The sequence below is a fragment of the Pimephales promelas genome, chromosome 12 (genome assembly GCF_988280905.1).
Source record: "Pimephales promelas chromosome 12, fPimPro1.hap1.1, whole genome shotgun sequence".
NCBI classification, from domain to species: domain Eukaryota; kingdom Metazoa; phylum Chordata; class Actinopteri; order Cypriniformes; family Leuciscidae; genus Pimephales; species Pimephales promelas.
The window spans coordinates 9512835-9528846 of NC_142780.1; the positions used below are offsets into that span (position 1 = coordinate 9512835).

At 39.7% G+C, this 16012-nt stretch overlaps 1 protein-coding gene across 3 annotated transcripts in view; it reads right to left on the bottom strand.

Moving 5' to 3' along the window:
* Nucleotides 1-4441: 4441 nt before the first annotated feature.
* The window catches only part of LOC120491255 (tumor necrosis factor receptor superfamily member 11B), a 306943-nt gene continuing 295372 nt past the window's right edge, over nucleotides 4442-16012 (bottom strand). For all 3 annotated transcript variants that reach the window (XM_089117469.1, XM_089117465.1, XM_089117466.1), the window contains one exon: nucleotides 4442-5237. In XM_089117469.1, coding sequence (XP_088973595.1) covers nucleotides 4846-5237 — 392 coding nt within the window. In that variant the 3' untranslated portion in view covers nucleotides 4442-4845. The remainder of the gene's footprint in view (nucleotides 5238-16012) is intronic.

Genomic DNA, 16012 nt, shown 5'->3' on the forward strand with positions numbered 1-16012 from the left:
TATTGCGTGCATATGCATAACGAGGAACAAGTTAGATAGGTCATGCAATGCAATGAAACACATCTTAGGTGTTTTCTTTTCATTGCACAGAGGTTAGTTATTTCGTGGATAGGCATAACTAGGAACAATTTAGATATGTCATGCAATGCTATGAAACACATCTTAGGTGTTTTCTTTTCATCGGACAGAGGTTAGTTATTGCGTGCATGTGCAATCCAATCCTAAAGCACAAGCCTTGCAAATCTGTTCGTTGCACAAAGGAACAAGTTAGTGTATGCATTGTAAAGCGATCGCCCTTGTGATGTTTTCTCGTCAAAACACAAATTAATTAGTTGTAGAATTTCCATTTCCATAAATGCATGGAAAAGCATGTGTGTTTTATCTTTTCTTTTCACTGCAAAGAAGAATAAGTTAGAAAATGCAAGCATTGCAATGAAACAACACACGTTATCCAGTCAAAGCACTAAGGAAGGGTTTAGTTCTTGAATGCAATAAAGTGCATATTACATATATGTTATTTTTGATGCACAACGTTCTTCATGCACAATCCACATCTCTTCATTGCACAAAGCAACGGGTGTTGTTTTATTGCAATGGATAAAATATCGAACTTGTTCCTCTTTGCAATGAAAAGAAAATGTATGCATGTGCTTTCGCATGCATTTCTATTTTACAAACTAGATTGTTTGTGCACAGACGAGAAAACATCACGTTATGCCTTTTCATTGCAACGAAGAACAAGTTAGATTGTTATGTAATCCAATTAAACATATTAGGTGTTTTCTTTTCATTGCACAGAGAAACATGTTAGTTGTTGCGTGCATATTCTTTAATGCACAACGTTAGACGTTAGATGTGTTTTCGTTGAACAACGGAATGAGTTAGTTATTGCATGCGTTGTAAGGAAACAGCTAATGGCCACGATTTCTCTTCATCACAGAAATGCAACAACTAATGCAATTATTTCCCTTGTTACAAAACACATGCATTACACATCTCTTTGTTGCACAAAGGAACGAGTAAGTTATTGCATTGCACAACCGCTCAAGTGATGTTTTTTCGTCAGTGCACAAAACAATTAGTAGTATAATCCATGCGAAACAGTCAAAGGGTCCTCAAAGGTTTTAATAAATATTAACTTATTGGCTTTTGATGATTTATAAGCTATAGATAGGTTCCTTTTTGTCCTACTGAACATATTTCTGGCTCACGGGTACTTGATTCTAAGCCATAGAGAAGTCCATATCTAACCTAATGAACTAATTTCTGGTGTTTCCTCAAAAGTTTTTAAATAATATCAACTGATAGACTCAATCTGATGTTATATGCATAGGTTCCTTTTTGACCTACTTAACATATTTCTGGCCCAAAAGTACTTGATCTTGAACTTTCCATACATACTCATAGACTCCAATAGATGCTTCCTAAGCCATGGAAAAGTCCATATCTGACCTTTTGAACTAATTTCTGGTCAAAGGTTCCTCAAAAAGTTTAAAACGACATATACTTATAGACTTCTTCTGATGTTTTTACATAGGTCAATTTTTGACCTCCAGGAACACTTTTATGGCCCACGGGTCCTTGGTCTGTGGGTTAATATACCGAGAGATTTACTTCTCATGTTGTCATTTCAGCCAGACAAATATTTGACCTACTGAACATGTTTCTGGCCCAAAAGTACTTGATCTTGAACTTTCCCTAAATACTCATAGACTCCAACAGATGCTTCCTAAGCCATAGAGAAGTCCATATCTGACCTACTGAACTCATTTCTGGTCAAAGGTTCCTCAAAAGTTATTAAACAATATAAACTTATAGACTCCTGATGTTAAATTAGCTATACATAGGTCAATTTTTGACCTCCAGAAACACATTTATGGCCCACGGGTATTTGATGTTTGGGTTAATATACCGAGAGCTTTACTTCTCATGATGTCATTTCAGCCAGAAAGATATTTGACCTACTGAACATATTTCTGGCCCAAAAGTACTTGACCTTGTACTTTCCATTCATACTCATAGACTCCAACAGATGCTTCCTAAGCCATAGAGAAGTCCATATCTGACCTACTGAACTCATTTCTGGTCAAAGGTTCCTCAAAAGGTATTAAACAATATAAACTTATAGACTCCTGATGTTAAATAAGCTATACATAGGTCAATTTTTGACCTCCAGAAACACATTTATGGCCCACGGGTATTTGATGTTTGGGTTAATATACCGAGAGCTTTACTTCTCATGATGTCATTTCAGCCAGAAAGATATTTGACCTACTGAACATACAGTATTTATACAGTATATAGCCTAATGTAAAGTCAACGGCGTTGATAAACACACTGAAAAGCGATTATGCGTGTTGATAGCACTGCAAAAATGGAATTACGAATTGGCGTGCCATACATACGCCATTTCATGAGATCAGTCTGGTCAGGACATTCTCTTGCAAGGTCCCTGGTCACTTGTCTTTCGAGACACCCAGGTCTCCAAGTGATAAAGTCTTATAATACATTAAATGCCAAGCCATTTACAAGTTTCAGTAGGCTAACAGTAGATAGACTAAATAGAAATTAGGGGATTTAGACTCTAGTGGTCCCTTGTGTGGGCTAAGGGTCTTCAGCATCTACAAGGCCTCTGACAATCTGGCCTCACTTGAGGTTGGCTCTCATGGCAATTTCATACGTATTGTGTATTTTTTATTTTTTTTTGGCTTTGGTTCCGCTCATCTGAACCTTTCTGTAATAGTATGTTTATATTGCATGGACTGAAGGCAGGGATAATTGATCTCACCTGGAGTGGAGGACAATTAGGAGAGAAGAGGTGAGAGAAGGGGAGAGACGGCGTGGGTGAACGTGACTGGCTTTTCACGCTTAGTGGGAAATGGGGACGCTTTGTGTTGCTCGAGACCATTTGGGTTTGTCTGGCAACGAAGACAGCTAGCCACATAGACTGTATCGGTGTAGTAAGGTGATAGCTGGAGGAGCGCTGGCCACATGTTCCAGGAGCGTACTGGAAGAACTGCGTTTCGCAAAAAAAAGAACCCTTGCAGCCCTTGTGATTCCTAAAGAGAAGATTGTTTGAAGAGGTGCCAGTAATTAATTATAACACCATTATCATTGTGATCATTTCTGTGGCTGCGGGATGGGAATATTTATATCAATATTTATATGATGGTAATATATTTCTAAATCAGATTGTCAATAAAATTATATTTTTCCCTTAAGTCCTGTGCCCTCTGTCCTCCATAAATTGTAAAATAAATCTCTTTAAAGAACTAGAAAGGTATAGTATTTTACGAGGTGGCTAATTCAAGCCAAGTCAAGTCAATTTATTTATAGAGAACTACATAAACACAACATTTGTTGATCCAAAGTGCTTTATAGATGGCCAAATCTAAGAAAAACTAATAATAATAGACTATTAAGAGAACATTTCTACATACACATACAAATACATGGTGTACATAGACAGCATCACTCAAATGCAAGGGTGTAAAAATTAGTCTAAACTAGATTTAAAAACGTTGAGCGATAGAGAGGGTTATAATATTAAAAGGTAAGCTGTTCCAAAGTTTAGGTGCAGCAACCGCGAAAGCTCTGTTGCCTTTGGTTTGCAACATGAACGGTTGTATCTGGCTGGATAAGTTCACAGATATAATCTGGGGCTAATTTTTGTATGGCCTTATATACAAAAAGAAGAACCTTGAAATCAACTCTGAATTTGACAGGGAGCCAGTGCAGTGGAGCAAGAACCATATGATATGCTACCTAACTGTTTTCGTACGAATTCATACAATTTGTCTAAAGCCCACTGAAGGGTAGGTTTATGGGCGGGTCAGGGGTAGGTCGTTCATACAAATAAATACGAATTGGACAACTCGTAAAATATGTACGAATTAGCAAATATTCGTACGAATTTGTACGAGTGAGGTTGTATGAATTTCTACCAACAAGTTACCTCGTAAAATACATATGAAATTGCCATGAGACTGGGTTGACTCAGAAAATAGAAGTGTTTCATTACATCCTGGCAGACCTGATACTTATGTTAACCCTTGTATTTACAATTGGGGCCATTTTAGACTGAAAAAAATATTTAACAATTTTAGTGTGAGCTTTGTCTTATCATATCTTATTAGAACAAATAAAAAAATCTGATAATTAAAAAAAACCAACTGATTTTTAAAGGTGAATAAATAATAGGCTAATTTCCTATTGTTCTAAATTAAATTTACCCTTATTATCTTTACATGTATAGTAGATCATATAAAGATACATCACAATCAGTAAAGACAAGGTTATGGTGGCCATATTTATATAATATTTGGGAGCCTAAAAGCTTTTTTTTTAATCGGATCACTGTGATTATGAGAATATTTGGTGGTAAACATCAATATCAAAACAGTCACACTTATCCATAAATTATAAACAAATTCCAGTCCAGTTTTCTGACATTGATAAATGTTTTTTTTAATTTTATTTTATAAACACATTAAAACCTGAATTGCAGTTAAATAAAACATAACTGCTCTCTATTTTATTATACATTCACAACCAATTTCCATTATTTACAACTTTAATAAAGCATTCCGTTTCAGAGACCTAGCAGGTCAAACAAGAACCTTGGTGATTTTCCTTTAGCACTTGGGCTAATATTTCAATTTTGCAATAAAGCGCAAAGTTTCAGTCCAATATAAAAAAAGAATAACAGGCCACAAGAAAAAAAGCATCTTAACAACATATCAGTAAACCAACTCTGTCCCCTTTTAGCCCACACCTGTCCAAATTTAGGTACAGTTTCTTTTCATTTAAATAACTCTATTTGTATTGTCCTTCGATACAGTATAATTAGTCATTGTACAGTTTAGTTTTGAAACATGTGTTGTCCTGGATCATGTTTATAATCATCTTCTCATACATACGGTGTATGGATAACACGCTAATAATCCGACTGATCCTCTTTAGAATTTTTAGAAGGGGATGGCGGGCGCCTTTCGAACGTAGTTTGCGAAGACTGTGAGATAAAGCCTTGGCCAGGTCCTGACTTCCATTCTGAATCTTCCACAAGTGAAGGAGCTGTATGATGTAACGTTGTGAGGGACAGGAGTGAACCAGAGCCCGTACATCCTTGTCGCTCACTTTCTCACCAGGTAAACTGTCCATCAAGATCAGCAGGTCTTCCAGAGTGAGGTTTTTTACACTGGCACAGCGAGATACCTTCCTCTCGCAGTGGTTTACATCTAGAAGAAAGAGGGTGGATTATGTTAGTACTATGAACCTAAAGTACCTTGCACTGAAGTTAAAAAAATACATCAGAGAGGTATGTAACTGATATAATGCTGGTAGATGAAGTCAAAACTTAAAAACAAATTGTTCACCTTGCATTAGAAAAATTATGTGATACTACATTTCAACAAAGCTTAAGGCATAGCAACTGGACAAACTACATCAAGTTCTTATCTACGTACATCAAATGACTGTAGTATAAATTTGTAAAGCATTTTTGTTAAAGTTCTTGAACTTGAATAATACTTCTCTTTCTTACAAATTTTCTTTAAAAAATATAATTCTATTAAAGCTGCAGTAGGTAACATGTGTAAACAATTTTTTTTTTTTTACATATTTGTTAAAACTGTCATTATGTCCTGACAGTAGACTATGAGATAGATGATCTGTGAAATAAATCAAGCTCCTCTGGCTCCTCCAGTGGTCCTATTGCCATTTGCAGAAATACACCGCTCCCGGTCAGAAACAACCACTCAGAGCCAGGAGGAGTGTATTAGCAGTGTCAATCATGCTTGTGTACGCGTTGATCACAAGAGAGCGCTCTTACACAGAAGGGTAGGATAGGATAGGAGGATAGGATAAAACAAAGAAAGGTAAAAGGAAGAAAATGATGACGATAAACAAGCGAAAAAGAAAGAATTAGACAGAGCCCGTTGACTCAGTGTCAAAACTTTAGCCGCATTACATGTAGATAAAATGTCGCGCACTGTGCAACAAAGCAACAATTGAAACCTGTTAATTCACTGGCTTGTCATGTTGCTGAATAAATATTGTGGCGATATAATATTGAGGCCAAGGGACAGGGACATAAGAGTGGCGCGAGGCCGGTGGCGTGAGTGGTAATGAACAATACTTGTTAGACGCAACGGTCTGTCTCGCAACTCTCACGGAGGAGCGGAGGCAAAGGAGGAGCGACGATAGTGGAGAGAGGAACAGGTCTGATTTTATGTTGTGATTTTTGTGTTCTGTTTTGTGTGTTGTCCGTGAGGGGCTGCTGGCTTATACTTTAATTTTGTATTTGTTTATTAGGGCCCAAGCCCTGAAAGGGCGAAGGCCCTATTGTTTTCCTTCCGATTATTAGGGCCCAAGCCCTAAAAGGGCGAAGGCCCTATTGTTTTCCTTAGGATTATTATTAGGGCCCAAGCCCTGAAAGGGCGAAGGCCCTATTGTTTTCCTTGGGATTATTTATTAGGGCCCAAGCCCTGAAAGGGCGAAGGCCCTATTGTTTTCCTTGGGATTATTTATTAGGGCCCAAGCCCTGAAAGGGCGAAGGCCCTATTGTTTTCCTTGGGATTATTAGGGCCCAAGCCCTGAAAGGGCGAAGGCCCTATTGTTTTCCTTAGGATTATTAGGGCCCAAGCCCTGAAAGGGCGAAGGCCCTATTGTTTTCCTTAGGATTATTATTATTAGGGCCCAAGCCCTGAAAGGGCGAAGGCCCTATTGTTTTCCTTAGGATTATTCTTTTCTATTATTAGGGCCCAAGCCCTGAAAGGGCGAAGGCCCTATTGTTAGGGCCCAAGCCCTGAAAGGGCGAAGGCCCTATTGTTTTCCTAACGATTATTATTAGGGCCCAAGCCCTGAAAGGGCGAAGGCCCTATTGTTTTCCTAAGGATTATTTTTCTTTAGTATTATTATTTTACTACCTTTTTGGCACTTTTGGAGCCCTTAACATGCTCAAAAACTCTTGAAACTTTGCACACGGGTCAGAACCCGCGGCCATCAGATCCGGGCTGAAGATGGTACCCGGGCGTGGCAGGGGGGCTAGACAGCGCCCCCTGGAACGGGGTCCGAACACTTGGTCCATAAATCAAACACGCTTGCATGTAATAATATGAAACTCGGTACACATGTTGATCTCATCGTTTCATCTATACCTCGTGCTTTTACTTTTTACCCCAGCCCAACAGGAAGTCGGCTATTTAGGGTTGTTCGTAAAACACTCGCAATGGAATTTTTAATACTCCTCCTAGAGCTTTGATCCAAATTCGACGAAACTCGGTCAGCGTGAAGTCAAGACATTGAGGATGAAAGTTTGCGAGGGGATTTTTGATATCTCGAACGGTTTGGCCGTGGCGAGGAAACAAAATTATGGCGAGAAACGTGAAACAGGAAGTGTATCATAACTTCAGCACACATCAACCGATCTTGATGAAACTTCAGCAGTGTGTTCGCTGTAAGAGGACGATCACATGGATGTGACTATTGTGAGTCAAAGTTATAGCGCCACCAACTGGCAGCAGGAAGTGTGTCATTTTCAAAATGCTTTGAAATCACCCTCTAATTTTAACTCGATTTGCTTCAAACTTCATCTGTATAATGCAAATACATGGCAGATGAAGACCTGTAAATGGATTCTTGATATCTTTGAAACTGTTGCCGTGGCAACGCATCAAACTTTACCATTCTTTTAGGATGCTTTTGAGACTCTTAGCATGCTTCAAATTGCATGAAACTCGACAGACACATCACATTTATTAGCCAGTAGACATGTGCAACGTTTCAGAAACGTGTGTGGTGAGGGCTCAGTAGCGCCACCTTTTGACAAAAGTGGGGTTGTTAGTTTTATCTACAGTTACAAAAATCAGTATGTATATTGTACTCCTCGAGCCGGACAACTTTCTAATTGACACTCATTAGCTAGGACCCACAGAAAGTCAGATATGTTTGTTTGAATGTAGAGAAAATCTCAGAATTTTGCCAGTCTCTCAGTGTCTCTCTGTGTGAGTGAGAGGAGGGGCGCCTGTCAGGTTAATTTTAACCCTTTATTTGCTGTGTTCAACTTCTCTGGCATTTTCGGGGGCCTTAACATCCTCTAAAACTCTTGAAACTTTGCACACGGGTCAGAACCCATGGCCATCAGGGCCGGGCTGAAGCTGGTAACCGGGCGTGGCAGGGCGGCTCGACAGCGCCCCCTGGACTGGGATTCAAAAATTTGTCCATAAATCAAACACACTTGCATGAATTAATATGAAACTCGGTACAATTAAAGATCACATCAGGCCAAACAACTTTCGTGCTCTAAGTTTTATGACAGTTCAAATGGAAGTTATTTATGAATTATGAATTATGGGTTGTTTGAATAATTGTCCTAGGAGAAATACATCAAATCACAAGGCATGTGTTTACCAATCACAACCAAACTCAGTGTGCATGAAGTCAAGACATTGAGGATGCTCAATTCCGGACGGATTTTTGATATCTCGAACGGTCTGGCCGTGGCGAGGAAATGAATTTTATGACTAAAAAAGGACACATAAAGTGTGTTATAACTTTGCTCAATTTACCTACAGTTACAAAACTTACCACGTATATTGTTCTCGTCAAGCCGATCAACTTTCCAATTTAAAGTCATTCGCTCTGAGCAACAGAAAGTCAGATATTTTAGTTTGAATGGATTTATTTCCCCTGCGATTCTCTCTCTCTCTCTCTCTCTCTCTCTCTCTCTCTCTCTCTCTCTCTCTCTCTGTGTGTGTGTGTGTGGGTGTGTGTGTCTGTGTGGGGAGGGGAGGGCTGTTGTCTGTGTTTATGTGTGTGTGTGTGTGGCTGGCTGCGATTTTTCCTACAAGTCCTTGTCTCTAAGTCCTTGTCTTTTTGCATAACAATTTTGCATAACAATATTTTTAAATGACAAAATAGGCATATAACCCCCATCTTTTAAATGTATAGTTTGCTTTAAATAAAAGTAAGATTGTATTTGTAATTGAAGTTGAATGAATTTAAAATTCATGTGCTATATTTCAATATATTTGTTTTCCTTAAGATTTTAAAACACTAACTTCATTCTTATCTGAATTACAAATATTTGTTTCTGTATAAAATAATACTCTGACTAAAAACACATTTGATGTTTTTTTTTTTTTTGGATTTTTATTTACATGTATTTATGTGTGTGGTGTGTGTGTGTGTGTGTGTGTGTGTGTGTGTGTGTGTGTGTGTGTGTGTGTGTGTGTGTGTGTGTGTGTGTGTGTATAAAGTGCAGGGTTTTTTTTAGATAAAGTAGAATTTCTATAACTATGTGTTGAACTAATAAATCACTCTTGTGTGTGTTAAACACAATCTACTTAATACAGACAACTTCATTATAAAGATAAATAACAAATCCAAAAAATATATGATTATAATCTATGACAAAAAAAGCCATTACAAACTATATTAATGGAAAATACACATTGCTCTTTGTATTGTTGTAAAATATTCATGAAAAACAAGATAACAAAAATCAAAAAGATAAATTATTTTAGATATAGCCATGTTTTAAATGTATAGCAGAGATGTTAATTGAGGCAGCAACATACAAACTTTCTAGAACAACATGGACCTGAATAGCTGGTTTTTATGGAGGACAGTGAAGAGGAAGAGGGTGCAAATCAAACAGCTCATTCTCAGACTACACAGCAAACAGCTTAAGTTTTTAGTGCTTTGTTTGAGGTTTTTAGTGCTCTGTCCTATCTATTATCAACATATAATAGATAGAACAGAACAAGAAAGGCAATTAATAATCTGTCATTGCGTCACTGCATTATGATATGAAAGGCTCAGTACAGTGTGGCACAAAACGCTTATGCGCATCCCGAGTGGAGAATGATGCGCTTAAAGCCACATGGAGTTACAGCGCACAGCGCATCGAGTCCGCATTGATGCAAGCTCTACAATACACTTCTTTTTGATAGTCAAAGCGGGGGTTACGTTTTTACACGTCGTACAGAATAACCCTAAAGGCACCAAGGTGGCGGTGCCACCGGCTTTATATTAAATATAAATATAGATGTGAGCAGCGATAAAGCGCCAAAGCCGGCGGTACCACCATCCCGGTGCCTTTGGGTAACTAAAGGCATCGGGGTTGCGGTGCCACCGGCTTGGGCCCGCAATCGCTGCTCGCAGCTATATTTATTATTATTATTTATACGACTATTTGGGCACTTTTGGGGCCCTTAACATGCTCAAAAACTCTTGAAACTTTGCACACGGGTCAGAATCCGCGGCCATCAGGGCCGGGCTGAAGATGGTACCCGGGCGTGGCAGGGGGACTAGACAGCGCCCCCTGGAACGGGGTCCGAAAACTTGGTCCATAAATCAAACACGCTTGCATGTAATAATATGAAACTCGGTGCACATATAGATCTCATCGTTCATATATACCTCAAACTATTACTTTTTACCCCAGCCCAACAGGAAGTCGGTTATTTAGGGTTGTTCATAAAACACTCGCAATGGAATTTGAAGTACTACTCCTAGAGAATTCAAACACACGGCACGAAACTCAGTCAGCATGAAGTCAAGGCATTGAGGATGAAAGTTTGCGAGGGGATTTTTGATATCTCGAACGGTTTGGCCGTGACGAGGAAACGAAATTATGGCGAGAATCGTGAAACAGGAAGTGTGTCAGAACTTCAGCATACATTAACTGATCTTGATGAAACTTCAGCAGTTTGTTTGCTGTAAGAGGACGATCACATGGATGTGAATATTGTGAGTCAAAGTTATAGCGCCACCAACTGGCAGCAGGAAGTGTGTCAATTTCAAAATGCTTTGAAATCACCCTCTTATTTTTACCCGATTTGCTTCAAACTTAATCTGTATAATGTAAATACATAGCAGATGAAGACCTGTGAATGGATTCTTGATATCTTTGATACTGTTGCCGTGGCAACGCATCAAACTTTAAAATTCTTTTTTTGATGATTTTGAGACTCTTAGCGGCTTTTGGGGCCCTTAACAGGTTTGAAAACTCTTGAAACTTTGCACACAGGTCAGATCCCACAGCCATCAGAGCCGGGCTGAAGATGGTACCTGGGTGTGGCAGGGGGGCTAGACAGCGCCCCCTGGAACGGGGTCCGAACACTTGGTCCATAAATCAAACACGCTTGAATGTAATAATATGAAACTCGGTACACATGTTGATCTCATCGTTTCATCTATACCTCACACTCTTACTTTTACCCCAGCCCAACAGGAAGTCGGCTATTGAGGTTTGTTTGTAAAACGCTCGCAATGGAATGTGCAATACTCCTCCTAGAGAATTCAAACACACGGCAGGAAACTCGGTCAGCATGAAGTCAAGGCATTGAGGATGAAAGTTTGCGAGGGGATTTTTGATATCTCGAACGGTTTGGCCGTGGCGAGGAAACGAAATTATGGCGAGAAACGTGAAACAGGAAGTGTGTTATAACTTCAGCATACATTAACTGATCTTGATGAAACTTCAGCAGTGTGTTCGCTGTAAGAGGACGATCACATGGATGTGACTATTGTGAGTCAAAGTTATAGCGCCACCAACTGGCAGCAGGAAGTGTGTCACTTTCAAAATGCTTTGAAATCACCCTTTTATTTTTACCCGATTTGCTTCAAACTTAATCTGTATAATGTAAATATACGGCAGATGTAGACCTGTGAATGGATTCTTGATATCTTTTAAACTGTTGCCGTGGTAACGCATCAAACTTTACCATTCTTTTAGGATGCTTTTGAGACCCTTAGCATGCTTCAAATCGCATGAAACTCGACAGACACATCACATTTATTAGCCAGTAGACATGTGCAAAGTTTCAGAAACGGGCGTGGTGAGGGCTCAGTAGCACCACTTTTTGACAAAAGTGGGGTTGTTAGTTTTAACTAGAGTTACAAAAATCGGTATGTATATTGTACTCCTCGAGCCGGACAACTTTCTAATTGACACTCATTAGCTAGGACCCACAGAAAGTCAGATATCTTTGTTTGAATGTAGAGAAAATCTTAGAATTTTGCCAGTCTCTCAGTGTCTCTCTGTGTGAGTGAGAGGAGGGGCGCCTGTCAGGTTAATTTTAACCCTTTATTTGCTGTGTGCGACTTCTCTGGCATTTTCGGGGGCCTTAACATCCTCTAAAACTCTTGAAACTTTGCACACAGGTCAGAACCCATGGCCATCAGGGCCAGGCTGAAGCTGGTCATCGGGCGTGGCAGGGCGGCTCGACAGCGCCCCCTGGACTGGGATTCGAACATTTGTCCATAAATCAAACACACTTGCGTGAATTAATATGAAACTCGGTACAATTATAGATCACATCAGGCCAAACAACTTTCGTGCTCTAAGTTTTACGACAATTAAAATGGAAGTTGAGAATTATGGGTTGTTTGAATAGTTGTCCTAGGAGAAATACATCAAATTACAACGCATGTGTTTACCAATCACAACCAAACTCGGTGTGCAAGAAGTCAAGACATTGAGGATGAAAGTTTGTGAGGGGATTTTTGATATCTCAAACGGTTTGGCCGTGGCGAGGAAACAAAATTATGGCGAGAAACGTGAAACAGGAAGTGTGTTATAACTTCAGCATACATTAACATATCTTGATGAAACTTCATCAGTGTGTTCGCTGTAAGAGGACAATCACATGGATGTGACTATTTCGAGTCAAAGTTATAGCGCCACCAACTGGCAGCAGGAAGTGTGTCACTTTCAAAATGCTTTGAAATCAACCTCTTATTTTTACCCGATTTGCTTCAAACTTCATCTGTATAATGTAAATACATGGCAGATGAAGACCTGTGAATGGATTCTTGATATCTTTGATACTGTTGCCGTGGCAACGCATCAAACTTTAAAATTCTTTTTTTTTTGATGATTTTGAGACTCTTAATGGCTTTTGAGGCCCTTAACGGGTTTGAAAACTCTTGAAACTTTGCACACAGGTCATATCCCACAGCCATCAGGCCCGGGCTGAAGATGGTACCTAGGCGTGGCAGGGGGGCTAGACAGCGCCCCCTGGAACGGGGTCCGAAAACTTGGTCCATAAATCAAACACGCTTGCATGAAATAATATGAATGAAAAACTTCATCTGTATAATGTAAACAGATGAAAAACTTCATCTGTATAATGATGAAAAACAGATGAAAAACTTCATCTGTATAATGTAAACATACGGTAGATGTAGACCTGTGAATGGATTCTTGATATCTTTTAAACTGTTGCCGTGGCAAAGCTTCAAACTTTGAAATTATTTTAGGATGCTTTTGAGACTCTTAGCATGCTTGAAATTGCATGAAACTCAACAGACACATCACATTTATTAGCCAGTAGACATGTGCAAAGTTTCAGAAACGGGCATGGTGCAGGGACTAAATAGCGCCACCTTTTGACAAAAGTGGGGTTGTTATTTTTATCTACAGTTACAAAAATCGTTATATACATTGTACTCCTCAAGCCAGACAACTTTCTAATTCATAGTCATTAGCTCAGACCAAGAGGAAGTCAGATATTTTGGTTTGAATATGGTGAGACTCTCTGAGCCTACGTGCGTGTATGGCAGGCCCTTTTAACATTTAAAAGCTAAGTTTGCCTATCCGGAAATTAACATTGTAGATATCAACAATGTCTTTCTGTCTAGTCGTAATTACATTTTGGATAGTTTGTATTATCATTTAAGATATCTGTAACATAATTGTGACTAGTCAAAATGACAGACTATGGCAAGCCGTTTTAATATTTAATCATGAAAGGTATAATGTAAATTCATCTGTATAATGTAAATACATGGCAGATGAAGACCTGTGAATGGATTCTTGATGTCTTTGATACTGTTGCCGTGGCAACGCATCAAACTTTAAAATTCTTTTTTTTGATGATTTTGAGACTCTTAGCGGCTTTTGGGGCCCTTAACGGGTTTGAAAACTCTTGAAACTTTGCACACGGGTCAGATCCCACAGCCATCAGAGCCGGGCTGAAGATGGTACCCGGGTGTGGCAGGGGGGCTAGACAGCGCCCCCTGGAACGGGGTCCGAACACTTGGTCCATAAATCAAACACGCTTGAATGTAATAATATGAAACTCGGTACACATGTTGATCTCATCGTTTCATCTATACCTCACACTCTTACTTTTTACCCCAGCCCAACAGGAAGTCGGCTATTGAGGTTTGTTTGTAAAACGCTCGCAATGGAATGTGCAATACTCCTCCTAGAGAATTCAAACACACGGCACGAAACTCGGTCAGCATGAAGTCAAGGCATTGAGGATGAAAGTTTGCGAGGGGATTTTTGATATCTCGAACGGTTTGGCCGTGGCGAGGAAACGAAATCATGGCGAGAAACGTGAAACAGGAAGTGTGTTATAACTTCAGCATACATTAACTGATCTTGATGAAACTTCAGCAGTGTGTTCGCTGTAAGAGGACGATCACATGGATGTGACTATTGTGAGTCAAAGTTATAGCGCCACCAACTGGCAGCAGGAAGTGTGTCACTTTCAAAATGCTTTGATATCACCCTTTTATTTTTACCCGATTTGCTTCAAACTTCATCTGTATAATGTAAACATACGGCAGATGTAGACCTGTGAATGGATTCTTGATATCTTTGAAACTGTTGCCGTGGTGACGCATCAAACTTTACCATTCTTTTAGGATGCTTTTGAGACCCTTAGCATGCTTGAAATTGCATGAAACTCAACAGACACATCACATTTATTAGCCAGTGGACACGTGCAAAGTTTCAGAAACGGGCGTGGTGAGGGCTCAGTAGCGCCACCTTTTGACAAAAGTGGGGTTGTTAGTTTTATCTACAGTTATAAAAATCGGTATGTATATTGTACTCCTCGAGCCGGACAACTTTCTAATTGACACTCATTAGCTAGGACCCACAGAAAGTCAGATATGTTTGTTTGAATGTAGAGAAAATCTCAGAATTTTGCCAGTCTCTCAGTGTCCCTCTGTGTGAGTGAGAGGAGGGGCGCCTGTCAGGTTAATTAGGGCCCAAGCCCTGAAAGGGCGAAGGCCCTATTGTTTTCCTAAGGATTATTTTTCTTTACTATTATTATTATAATTAGGGCCCAAGCCCTGAAAGGGCGAAGGCCCTATTGTTTTCCTTGGGATTATTTTTCTTTACTATTATTATTATTATAATAATTATTATTTTACTACCTTTTGGGCACTTTTGGGGCCCTTAACGTGCTCGAAAACTCTTGAAACTTTGCACACGGGTCAGAACCCGCGGCCATCAGAGCCGGGTTGAAGCTGGTACCCGGGCGTGGTAGGGCAGCTCGTCAGCGCCCCCTGGAACGGGGTCCGAACACTTGGTCCATAACTCAAACACGCTTGTATGTAATAATATGAAACTCGGTACACATGTTGATCTCATCGTTTCATCTATACCTCACACTCTTACTTTTTACCCCAGCCCAACAGGAAGTCGGCTATTGAGGTTTGTTTGTAAAACGCTCGCAATGGAATGTCATATACTCCTCCTAGAGCTTTGATCCAAATTCGACGAAACTCGGTCAGCGTGAAGTCAAGACATTGAGGATGAAAGTTTGCGAGGGGATTTTTTATATCTCGAACGGTTTGTCCGTGGCGAGGAAACGAAATCATGGCGAGAAACGTGAAACAGGAAGTGTGTTATAACTTCAGCATACATTAACTGATCTTGATGAAACTTCAGCAGTGTGTTCGCTGTAAGAGGACGATCACATGGATGTGACTATTGTGAGTCAAAGTTATAGCGCCACCAACTGGCAGCAGGAAGTGTGTCACTTTCAAAATGCTTTGATATCACCCTTTTATTTTTACCCGATTTGCTTCAAACTTCATATGTATAATGTAAACATACGGCAGATGTAGACCTGTGAATGGATTCTTGATATCTTTGAAACTGTTGCCGTGGCGACGCATCAAACTTTACCCTTCTTTTAGGATGCTTTTTGGATGCTTTTGAGACCCTTAGCATGCTTCAAATTGCATGAAACTCGACAGACACATC